The 13,105-nt window shown below is 44.8% G+C and overlaps 1 protein-coding gene across 2 annotated transcripts in view; it reads left to right on the top strand.

The window, feature by feature from the left end:
- LOC121005093 (oocyte zinc finger protein XlCOF8.4-like) overlaps window positions 1–9,072 on the top strand; it is a 68,298-nt gene extending 59,226 nt beyond the window's left edge. For both annotated transcript variants that reach the window (XM_040437636.1, XM_040437637.1), the window contains exon 5: window positions 7,699–9,072. In XM_040437636.1, coding sequence (XP_040293570.1) covers window positions 7,699–8,651 — 953 coding nt within the window. In that variant the 3' untranslated portion in view covers window positions 8,652–9,072. The remainder of the gene's footprint in view (window positions 1–7,698) is intronic.
- The last annotated feature ends 4,033 nt before the right edge of the window (window positions 9,073–13,105 follow it).

The raw sequence follows: 13,105 nt of genomic DNA, 5'->3' as shown, positions 1-13,105 counted from the left end.
TCTATGTCCCTACAAACATGTTACCCAAATTGAACTCAGCATAACCTCATCTCGGCCTATAGAAAGATATTAGACTCTGGTTCAGTCTGACTTTACACTTAAAGGCAATGAGCATTGATATTTAGACTATAATATCTTCAGATAAGACTATGCACTTATGAAAATGCATGACAAAGGATATTCCAGTCATAAGCACTAGTGTTGAGCGAGGCGAGCTTTGGATGTTTCGAGGTACCAGTTGGAAGCGAAGCAGAGTTTGGTTTCAAGTTTTAAAGTGATTTTCCACTTCGAGAATCAGGGCCGTCTTTACCGCAGGGCAAAAGGGGCAGCTGCCCCGGGCCCAGTTGCTCCTGGGGGGCCCAAGCAGCATTTTACTTGGATTTTACTTGGGCCCCCTATATTTTGTTGCCGCCGCCCATGTAACATAACAAAGTCACGGTCCGGACCGGACTATAGAAAGAGACTGAGTGAGGAGGGGGCGGGGCCCGCGGCCGCTCTGCGCTCCGCTCTGCTGCCTGGCCTGCCTGTCTCTTTAACAGAGCAGACCAGTGGCTGCTGGAGTGTGACGCAGCTGCCGCACAGGCAGAGAGAAGAAGGAGGCGGAGCCCCAGCCGGCAGCCACAACAGACACTGAGCCAGCCAAGCAAGTTCAACTAACAGAACTTACAGGTATTTGGTAGCCATGAGGGGGGGGGGGGGGGGCTCTCATATAGGACAGGGGGGGGCTCTCAGATAGGACAGGGGGGGGGCTCTCATATAGGACAGGGGGGGGGGCTCTCATATAGGACAGGGGGGGCTCTCATATAGGACAGGGGGCGGGGCTCTCATATAGGACAGGGGGCGGGGCTCTCATATAGGACAGGGGGGGGCTCATATAGGACAGGGGGGGCTCATATAGGACAGGGGGGGCTCATATAGGACAGGGGGGGCTCTCATATAGGACAGGGGGGCTCATATAGGACAGGGGGGGCTCATATAGGACAGGGGGGGCTCATATAGGACAGGGGGGGGCTCATATAGGGGAGGGGGTGCTCATATAGGACAGGGGGGGGGCTCATATAGGACAGGGGAGGGGGGCTCATATAGGACAGGGGAGGGGGGGCTCATATAGGACAGGGGGACAGTGTGTGCTTTCCTGCTACTACATCAACCCCCCCCCCCAGGGATCTTGGTGGCCATTAAGGGTTGGACTTTAACTCCTTGCTGCTGATGTGTGTGTCCGTCCCTGTGTGTGTGACTGTCCGTCCCTGTGTGTGTGTGTGTTTGTCCGTCCCTGTGTGTGTGTGTCTGTCCCTGTGTGTGTGTCTGTCCCTGTGTGTGTGTGTCTGTCCCTGTGTGTGTGTGTCTGTCCCTGTGTGTGTGACTGTCCGTCCCTGTGTGTGTGTGACTGTCCGTCCCTGTGTGTGTGTGTCTGTCCCTGTGTGTGTGACTGTCTGTCCCTGTGTGTGTGTGACTGTCCGTCCCTGTGTGTGTGACTGTCCGTCCCTGTGTGTGTGTGTGTTTGTCCGTCCCTGTGTGTGTGTGTGTCTGTCCCTGTGTGTGTGTGTGTCTGTCCCTGTGTGTGTGTGTCTGTCCCTGTGTGTGTGACTGTCCGTCCCTGTGTGTGTGTGTTTGTCCGTCCCTGTGTGTGTGTGTGTGTCTGTCCCTGTGTGTGTGTGTCTGTCCCTGTGTGTGTGTGTCTGTCCCTGTGTGTGTGTGTCTGTCCCTGTGTGTGTGACTGTCCGTCCCTGTGTGTGTGTGACTGTCCGTCCCTGTGTGTGTGTGACTGTCCGTCCCTGTGTGTGTGTGTCCGTCCCTGTGTGTGTGTGTCCGTCCCTGTGTGTGTGTGTCCGTCCCTGTGTGTGTGTGTGTGTGTCTGTCCCTTTGTGTGTGTGTGTGTCTGTCCCTTTGTGTGTGTGTGTGTGTCTGTCCCTTTGTGTGTGTGTGTGTGTCTGTCCCTTTGTGTGTGTGTGTGTGTCTGTCCCTTTGTGTGTGTGTGTGTCTGTCCCTTTGTGTGTGTGTGTGTGTCTGTCCCTTTGTGTGTGTGTGTGTCCGTCCCTGTGTGTGTGTGTGTCCGTCCCTGTGTGTGTGTGTGTCTCTCCCTGTTTGTGTCACCATGCCCACAGTGTTCCTATGTCTTGACGCAGCTGCTTCAGAACGTTCTGTGCGGGACAAGAGGAAGAAGATGGAAGAGGAGGCAGCGCCAGCATGGAGTCCGTGCGATAGACACAGGGAGGCACACTAAGGACGAAGGTAACACTTCCACATGATGTACACTAGTGTTATCTGTGGTTTTACATAGGACTGCAGGTAACACTACTACATTATTTAGCACTAGTGTTATCTGTGGTTTTACATAGGACTGCAGGTAACACTACCACAAGGTTAGCTCGCACAGGGCGCCTGAACACCTAAGGCCGGCCCTGGCTGCGCACCCCAGCGCCAAGGGATGACGTCACTGATGTAATATGCCTCTTATATGTGGAGAGCGGTGATGTCACAGATGTAATATATCACCCATATATGGACAGCGGTGATGTCACTGATGTAATATATCACTTATAAGTAATATATTACATCAGTGACATCACCACTCTCCACACATAAGTAATATATTACATCAGTGACATCACTGCTGTCCACATATACCGGTAAGTAATATATTACATTAGTGACATCACCGCTCATCACATATATGTGGAGAGCGGTGATGTCACTGATGTAATATATCACTTATATGTGGAGAGCAGTGATGTCACTGATTTAATATAACATTATATGTGGACAGCGGTGATGTCACTGATGTAATATATCATTATATGTGGAGAGTGTTCATGTCACTGATGCAATACAGCGCTCCAGATGGCGAGCAAAATGGTCGCCAATGTGCCCTAAAATTTGCAGATGGCGACAAGACTTGTCATAGACTACAGGCCTGAGGTCTATTTGGTAGTGAAATCCCAGCGCAGGCAGGCGTGATGATGTCATCACGCCCGCCTGTGCCAGGACGCGGTGAGGTGTGCGCGTCTGCGTTGCACCATCCCTCGCCGTACCAGCAGCTAGTGAGCGCCAGTGAAAGGAAACAGGTGAGTATAAGATTTTTGCTTTTTTTTAAGGTGTGGGAAGGCGGGATCCAAGGGGCCCAAGTAAATTCTTGCCCAGGGTCCAATCAATATTAAAGACGGCCCTGTCGAGAATAACTTACTTCAGCTCATCGGAGCCCATAGATTCTAATACTGTACGGAGACGGATCTCCGTACAGTATTATTCCGAAGTTTTAGAATGAAGTGACTTTGTATGAAGCATCCGAAGCTTGCTTCGCTCAACTCTAATAAGCACTTTTACCTTTCCACTGGATAGGTGAAAAGTACAGTGTTCTCTTAAGTTACAATATTAATTGGTTCCACAATGACCATTGTAAGGATACTTTCACACTTGTAGTAGCAGGGTTCGGCAGCCTGCTGGATCCGTGCTAACGCTAGCCCACCGTGCCGCCGGAAGTCCACTTCGGCCCCATTCACTATAAAGGGGGTGGACTGGAGGTCCGGCCGCAGCACAGCAAACATACTGAGAGGCGGCCGGACAAAAACTACAGCATGCCAGACCCTGCTACCGCAAGTGTGAAAGCAGCCTAAAACTATTGTAACTTGAATTCAGAACTTTATGGAAAACTAGTATTTGGTTTCAAAGCTCCAAAATGTCATCCCAGGATAAAGGGAAATGAAGATTTAAGAAAAATAAGCCGATAACTATGACAGTTAAGCAGTTCCTTACATATAACAGTCAGTAATTGATGCTGGAAGCTTTAAATCACTTTCTATGAGGAGAGAAGGAGCTTTTCTACACAGTCCTTTATAGCACCCAGTGTATCAGAAAAATAAAATGGTGCTGCCGTCATCTGGCACCCGAAAGAGCAGCTTATCTTGGCACAGAGGGCAGTACAGGACATGTAGTACTGAACTGTACTGTAAATGGAACCAACCAGACAGCCGATACAGGTGTTTTACCAGAGAAATGGCTAGGTTGATTGGTTGGATCTGAGTCTGAGGTAATGTATGTTGAGTCTAGTTTCAACTTATGACTGCTCATAAGATATCATAGTAGGTTAAAAATATTGTAATATTGTATTATTTTGATGGACCACTGGGTTAGATTGGCGGGGGACCAACTAGAATGGACTTAACTCTGTCAACAACCCCTCCTCCTTCCTTCAAAACTCCACAAACCACGCACTCCATTACCTAAAAGTCATTAAACCTTGGTAAGTAGAAATTTTGAATGGATTGGTAGTCAAGCATTCCTCAAATTCATGAAGGCCAAGCTGAATGCTCTGATAATTTTCCCCACTTTGTATTACATGTACCCAGCTGGGATATAGAATTTAGTCAACCTTTGTACAACAAGAACATTCACTATTCTTCATTAACCATTCTGAGATCCTTACCATTGTAGCATTCATATGGTCTTAAACAAGTGGGTGTAGAGAATGAATGTATGAAATGAATGGTGCTAATCTATAATACCACACACAATCTGTGAACAGGTCTGGTCCTGTTTTTGGAAGAAAGCAGGCATATTTTTCTGATCCTTGACAACACATTTAATATTGTAGACAGTAGGTATTCACCCCTTAATGACGGCCACTATGCCTTTTTACATTAGTCATTAAGGGGCCTTATTCTAGGCTGCCACCTTCCCACAACAGCGTACAATAAGCGCTGCTTGGGTCTCCCATGGTTTGTGTATGACAGCCAGGCTCCTTCCCTAATGGCCCGGATTGGCAGAAGTGCCTATCCCGGCTGTTTAACCCTTTACATGCCTCTGTCAGAGGTGGTTTCAGAGGGAGGGGCTCCCTCTGTCAGGCATCGGCTCCACTGTGAATGAGATTGTGGGGATCCAATATCTGTACACTGCAGCTGGGGCTCCAATAAAGGTCTGCCCTGTGTATATGCCCTATTAGGCTGTTCCAGAGGTGCAGCCTAATAGAGTGCCTGTCAGTATCATACTGACAGCATAGTACACTGCACTACAAAAGTGTGAGCAGTTAAAGGATCGCATGTGAAAGTTGCCTTGAAGGACTAATAAATGATGAAAAAATAAGTAATTCAAGTTTTATTTAAAAGTATATCTCCGAGGTTAAAACACACACCCTTTTTCCATTGAAAAACTGCTTTTCAGTGAAAAAAATAGAAAAAAAATAAGATCCCTTCCACGTATTTTGTATTGCCGCATCCGTAAAGACCCGAACTATATAATTTTCAGGTAATTTATCCAGTTGAACGTAATTACAGGAAACATGGAATTAAAAGCAGTGGAATCTTATGTATCCCAAAATGATACCAATGAAAACTACAAGTTGCCCTGCAAAAATCAAACCCTCACACAGCTCCATAGAAATAAAAATAAAAAAGTGATGGGTCTTGGGATGTGGCAATGCAAAAACATTTTTTAAAGGGTTGTTTTATCTATATATATATATATTTGCAAAAGTAGTATCTGTATATCTATATAACCTTAAACTATATGGATTTGGTATCACTGTAATTATATATAGTTAGGCTACTTTCACACTTGCGGCAGGACGGATCCGACAGGCTGTTCACCATGTCGGATCCGTCCTGCGGCTATTTCGCCGTGCCTCCGGACCCCCGCTCCATCCCCATTGACTATAATGGGGACGGGGGCGGAGCTCCGGCGGAGCGCGGCGAAAGGCCGCCGGACAAAGATTACTGCATTTCAGGCTTTTTAGTCTGGCGGCTTTCGCCGTGCACCGCCGTGCTGCACCGGAGCTCCGCCCCCATTATAGTCAATGGGGACGGAGCGGCGGTCCAGTGGCACGATGAAATAGCCGCAGGACGGATCCGACATGATGAACAGCCTGTCAGATCCGTCCTGCCGCAAGTGTGAAAGTAGCCTTACATAGTTGTTAAGGTTGGAAAAAGTCAAACAAGTCCTACCTGGAATTCTACTATATTGATCTGTGGATCAATGTCATTCTTCCCTTTAAAAAGGGGTTGGGCCAAAGAGAAAGGGTGTGTAGAACAAGATTTCGATACATTGTCATAAGCCTCAAAGTTATTTTGAATTAAAAAGTCATCTAAACCTTTTTTGAAGTCATATACTGTATTTGCTGTGACCAGCTCCTGCAGCAGGCTATTCCAGAGATTTGCAGATCTTACTGTAAAGAATACTTGTCACCTCTTATGACTCAATCTTTTTTTCTCCAGCTTCCTTCGATATTTTTTTGTATGGTCCATTTATATATTTGTACAGGTTAATCATGTCCCCCCTTAGACATCTTTTTTCAAGGCTAAACGAATTCCATTTGTTTAATCTTTGCTCATAGCTAAGAATTTCCAGGCCCTTTATGAGTTTAGTCGCTCTCCTTTGCACTTCGTCTAACTCCAGGGCATCCTTTTTATGGATTGGTGCCCAGAACTCGACCGTGTATTCCAGATGAGGCCGTACCAATGCTCTGTATAGTGGCAATATTATACCCCTGTCCCGCGAGTTCATACCTCTTTTAATACAAGACAAAATTCTCTTGGCCTTAGAGGCAGCTGACTGGCATTGCATGCTGTTTAGTCTATGATTTACTAATACACCCAGATCCTTCTCAACCAATGATTCTACTTTACATTTATCTATATTGAACCTCATTTGCCAAGTGGAGCCCCAAACAGTAAGTTTGTCCAAGTCAGTTTGTAACTTATTAACATCTTCCATAAACTGGACTGTATTACAAAGTTTGGTGTCATCTGCAAAAATAGAAACAACACTATTAGGCTGCATTCACACATCCGTGCTGTGTTGCGGACCCGCAAATTGCGGGTCCGCAACACACCAGCCCGGCACCCCCATAGAAATGCCTATTCTTGTCTACAAGCTGCGGACAAGAATAGGACATGCTCTATCTTTTTGCGGAGCTGCGGACCCATAGATCGGGGCCGCGCACCGCAAATGCGGATGCAGACAGCACACTGTGTGCTGTCCGCATCCATTCCGTCCCCATAGAGAATGAATGGGTCCGCACCCGTTCCGCAAAATTGCAGAACGGATGCGGACCCATTTTGCGGACGTGTGAATGGAGCCTTAATCCCATCCTGTCATTAATGAATACGTTAAATTATAGCTGACATAGCACCGAACCTTGGGGTACACCGCTTATAACTGGAATCATTTAGAGTAGGAATCATTGACCACAACTCTTTGGATACAACCGTGAAGCCAATTTTCAATCCAATTCCAGAGAGTAAAGTTATCACATTATTTATGCTGCAAACGTTGGAAAATTTGCAACGTAAAATGTCAGTGGTGATATTGCTGTTTTTTGTTTTTTCTATTCTTCCCCAGAAAGAGTTAATAAAAGTTAATAATTATATCTACCCCAAAATTGTGCCATTAAAAACTAATACTAGTCCTGCAGAAATCAAGCCTCCATACAGCTACTTAGACAGAAAAATAAAAAAGTCATAGCACTTGGAATGCGATGATGAAAAAATGTTAAGAATTGCTTGGTCACTAAACTACAAAATGCATACAAGGGAAAGGGGTTAAATATGGTCATTTCTACAGATGTATTCAATGTATGTTGCCCAGATCTGTTTTTAAGGCTTGGTGTATAGAAAACACCACTTTCAGCAGCATACTACATAGACAACCCTGGGCTTGAGTTTAGCGTTGTTCTTCTTTTTTTTTTTTTTCTTTTTTTTTTTTTAGGTGTACCAGAAGCCAAAATTAAGGAGAAATTGTCCTCACCAAGAAATGTTAACCTCACGGCCACTGACATTTATGTACCCACACAATATCCATCTACTGATATGAATTCAAAATCTTTCTTGTGTGATGGAGGAAATTCATCAGACACTGACTTTTATATAGAATGTCCAACTATTCATATTAAAGAGGAATCCGAGTCGGATGAAGATGAAAATGTCACAGACACTTATGCAGACAATATTCAGCTTTATCCGTTGACTCTTACTAAAGAGAAAACGACCTCTTGTGAAAAAGGAGATGTAACTGATATTGACATTTACACAGAACAAACCTACTATTCCTCTGCTGACCAAGGAGCAGACGCTGAGTTTCAGAATTATTACCCCGACAATGTTGATCTTCGTAAGAATGAAGCTGTTCAAGAAGAGCCACCATCTATTATTTGTTCTGAATGTGGAGAATGTTTTTCCACTGACTCGATGCTTGTTCTTCATCAAAGAGTTCACGGAGGGCGGAAGATACATTGTTGTCCAGAATGTGGAATGTGTTTTAGCAACAGCACGTACCTTAGCAGTCATCTAAAAAACCATACTATAGAAAAGCCATTTGCTTGCTCTGAGTGTGGGAAACGCTTTGCCAACAATGAAGACTGTGTGAAGCATGAAAACGCTCACACCGTCAGGAGACCTTATATCTGCAATGTATGTGGAAAGTATTTCTCCAACAACTCAAACCGCGTTAGACACCAGAAAATACATACAGACGAAAAGCCATTTTCTTGCAATGAGTGTGGAAAAAGTTTTCGACGTAAGACGCATCTCACCATACATAGTAGGGTTCATACAGGAGAGAAGCCATTTAATTGCTTGGAATGCGGGAAGTGTTTCAGCTGTAGTGCTCACCTTACCGCACATCGCCGTATTCATAGAAGAGAAGCTGTTTTCTTAGTTTGAAGAAACCAGGAATTTTTGGGGTCGTCTACAGCAGGCAAGAAGAGATTAGATATCTTTGGATACAAGGGCTGTAAAAATCACAAAGGCTATGGCAATTCTGACAAGTGTTTTAGCCGTAAATGGCCTACATCCCACACATTAGGTATTTTACGTACCGTATATTAAATAAGATTATTGTTTTAAAAGTATTGCCTACATGACTCAAACATACCAGGAATTTTATTCCCATCATGTATTTGGAGCAAGGAGTACTTAAATTGTGCTCAGGATTGCAAATCACATGTGACAAACACTGAACAGTGGTGCTGCGCAATGTGTTTTCTCCATCCTCTGTAGTTGGTGTAATTTGTGGATGTTACATAATAGCTCAGAGCTCACTGCTTTGTGCCATAAGGCATATTTTACCAAAGCAGTCTTAAAATGTATTCAAAAATGCTGTTGTAACTGGTCTCATGAGTCTGTGAGTAAAATAGGTTTGGACACATTTAAAGGCTATGTACACTCATTACAGCTCAATCCTTATCTTATTGATAAGAATGTGGCTTAAATAAGTGTTTATGACCTCTCTGTCTAGAGATAAAGGTGATTAGATGACTAGCACAAAGTGAAAGTGAAAGTACCAGTCACACAGTTAGAAAAACAGTTAACCCTTTGTGACTGAACAGCTCAATATTTTTAATAAAGGCCAATTGAAAATATGATTTTTAGCCAAAAATAAGTTAAATGCAATCATAAAAAAAATATGACTCCAAAAAGTGTACATAGCCTTTAAAGGGAATTTGTCGACATATAGTGTAAGTGGTGCTGAGTCCGATGATGTAATTTGTATCTTCATACTCACTCCTATTTTGACGCTGTGCTCAAACAAACCAGGAGTAAAATGCATTGAGAGGACTCCTAAGATCACATACATAATGGAGAGGGCTCTTCTCAATGAATTTTACTCCTGGTTTGTGGGAGAACAGCGTCGGAATGCAAGTCAGTATGAAGATAGAAATTACATAATCTGACTCAGTACACTTACACTATACTCCACTTACTCTAGTTTGGGGGGTGTTTCGGAGCTGACAGATTCCCTTTCAGTAGCAACATTACTTTCTTTGCATACCCACAAGAGCCCCCCTTATTGTGTGGGTGGTTTGTAGCTTTACTGTGACTTGCTAGTTACATGGTGTAGTCCTGATCAGTTGTAGCTCCTAATAAATTGTCAGCATTGTTCTTCATTTGCAAAGGTTAAAGAGCATCTGTCAACAGGATTGACCCATTAACCCAGGCATACTGTTTGGTAGGGTTGATCCTGCTGAAATGTTACCTCAATTTTGCAGATCCGTTGTGCCATTCCAGAGTTACTTCACTTTTTATTAATATGTTAATCAGGTCTTTGGTGCACCAAGGAGCATGCACTTTCCCCTCAGAGCACCAGAGCTCCTCCACTGTGCACTGATAGCCACTTCAACCCTCTTGATTGACAGGGTCAGGCATCTTGTGTGAACCTGTAATTTCGTGCCTGTGATGTAGAATACACTATCTGCGTATGCACAGTACATCTGCTTCCCAAGTATCGCAAGTGACTATTGCACATGCCTCTTTTAATAGGGTTTATCCTGCTGAAAAATGCTCTTTAAAGTGTAACTAACCTTTTATTTAAGTCTATTTTAAACTGTTGTAAATGGTCTATTGTAATATACTTTATTTACTCTTTTAGTGACCTAATAGGCATCCAAAGTTCAGGTGTCTATAGTGCTTTGGAATCTGTACACTAGTACACTGCTGACATGTCAGCAGTGTATGGGTGTATGGATTTCCCTGTGGGGCCACAGTAAGTGATGTACAGGAAGGACAACACCTAATAAACAACTGAATTACAGGTGTCAATAGGGATCTGGAATCCGTACACTCAAGTACATATCAGCAGTGTGCTGGTGTACCGATTGCACATGTGGTGCTTCTACTGGATAGGCATGAGAACTGACATTGAAACCTGGTGTCAGTAGTGTCCCACTTATGCTGTGGCTAGAGGGGAAAGACATGACCAGCGAGCCCCCTTTCATACGATAGTGAGTAGGAGTCCTCTGGAAATCATGGCCATCGACCACGTGAAACTGGAACCCAGCAGTGAGCAATGTACAGGCAGGCAGGGGCACACATCGCTGCTCCTGCCTGTGCACACTCCGCTAAAGACTGGCATACCACATCACGTACATTTTAACACTAAAGTTTCACATACAGTTTAACACTGGAGTCTTGGAGTTGCTTCCTACATCTTTGCACCATTTTTGGAGTTCTAAGGGTGGAATTTATCATAAAACTGGCATTATACAATAGTATATGATATCACCTGCGCTGCTGGAAGATGTGCCTAATTTATGACAATGCGCACACCTCATCATAAATTAGGCGCATCCTCAGGCACTCTGTGCAACTAAACTGAAATCTACGGTAGCTCAAAGCTGCCGTAGATTTCAGTCTTTTTCGTCAAAGTGTTGTGGCGATTTAGGCACAATGGCATTTAAAAAGTCACAAACACAAAGTTTGCAACTTCTTTTCCATAGCATCATCACGACGGCATACAAGGAGATTGACCCCTGACCTCTGTAGGGGCAGGAACAGAGAAAGGTTAAATACCCCCCTCCCACCACCAACACCAGTGTTTCTTGTCACTACAGAGGACAGGGCAGAGAAAGGTCTCCCTGTATGCAGGGAGATGAAGCTAGGAACTACAATGATTTCTTTATTACCTTACAAAATAGCTGGCATCCTGCCATGGCGTCCCCCTGCCCTCCCGCAGTCCCAGTACTAACACTGGGCAGGGGTGTTATGGGAATACTCCCAGGACGATGGCTCCCTCCTGGCCTACGAGGCTTCAGCAGGGTTGCGCGCCCGGCGCCTGTGGCGCATATGTGGTGACGTCACGTCCGGAGTGACGTAGATGGCGTCCGGCTCGAAGCCGAGGCCCCGACACTCAATGGATGCTCCTGACCTGAGAAGTCTATGGCCCCTCACCTGCCTCCATAAAAAAAGTAACATCCGCAATCTACCTTAAAATCTGGAAGCGCTTCTGCTCCTGGAGTGGCAAAAAATCTCCACACCTGCATAGACCCAACATTCAAATAATCCTGGATTTACTGCAGCAGGGTCTCTACCTGGGGCTTAGACCCTCTACCCTGAAGGTCCAAATCTCAGCCCTAAATTGTTTTTTCAACCAAAATATAGCTAGTCATCGTTGGGTCAGAAGGTTCATTAGAGCAGCTACCAGACTTCGTCCAACAATCCTCTCCCGTGTCCCCTCCTGGGATTTAAATACTGTCCTTACGGGTCTCACTCTACCACCATTTGAACCCATTGCCGATTGTCCAATAAAATTATTGTCCCTAAAAACCGCCTTCCTAATTGCAATAAACTCAGCCCGCAGATTAGGCGAGTTACAGGCTCTATCCGTTAGGGAACCCTACAATCCTGGATGATAGGATCATTCTCCGACTCGACCCAGGCTTTCTCCCTAAAGTTGTATCCAACTTTCATCGGAGCCAGGAAATTACCCTGCCTTCCTTTTGCCAACACCCCTCTAATAACAGAGTCTTACTTCCACTCTCTGGACGTTAGACGGGCAGTTCTAGACTATATATCTGCTACAGAAAAGTTCAGTTAATCTGACAACTTACTAGTACTATTTGCAGGAAAGTACAAGTGCCAGAAGGCCTCCCGGTCTTCTATAGCGAGATGGATCAAGGAAACCATTTGCCTGTGTTACCAAATTCAAAATCTTCCATGTCCAGTCAACATTAGGGCCCATTCCACTAGGGCCATGTCTTCCTCTCAGGCAGAGCGAGCTGGCGCCTCCCTGGAAGAAATATGTCGAGCTGCCACTTGGTCCAGCATCCATACATTTATAACACACTACCACCTGGATCTTTCCAGATCCTCTGATCTGTCCTTTGGACAGAAAGCCCTCCAGGCCATAGCCCCCCCTTAACTGATATATTTTGTATATCTCCTTGTATGCCGTCGTGATGATGCTAGGGAAAAACCGGAATCAGACTTACCCGTAATTCAGTTTCCATGAGATCATCACGACGGCACCTTATTCCCTCCCTACATATATTTCTAAATTTGTAACTTTTGGAGGGTCTCCAGAAGGTATGAAGTAATACCTTCTCCATTGTTTGTTGTTTTTTCACCACCGGGTTACTCTGTGTGATTTTGGAATTACTGGTGTTGGTGGTGGAAGGGGGGTATTTAACATTTCTCTGTTCCTGCCCCTACAGAGGTCAGGGGTCAATCTCCTTGTATGCCGTTGTGATGATCTCATGGAAACTGAATTACCGGTAAGTCTAATTCCGTTTTTTTTTTACACCAGAAAACTGGAGTAGTGTAATGATAAATTATTGTCCCCAAAATTATTTGATAATGCAAGAGATCTGCTCGACGGGGTAAAATGTATTTTCATAAAATAT

The sequence above is a fragment of the Bufo bufo genome, chromosome 6, assembly GCF_905171765.1.
Source record: "Bufo bufo chromosome 6, aBufBuf1.1, whole genome shotgun sequence".
NCBI lineage: Eukaryota > Metazoa > Chordata > Amphibia > Anura > Bufonidae > Bufo > Bufo bufo.
The sequence above is the reverse complement of the archived record's forward strand: the minus strand, read 5'-3'. Positions and strand labels throughout refer to the sequence as shown.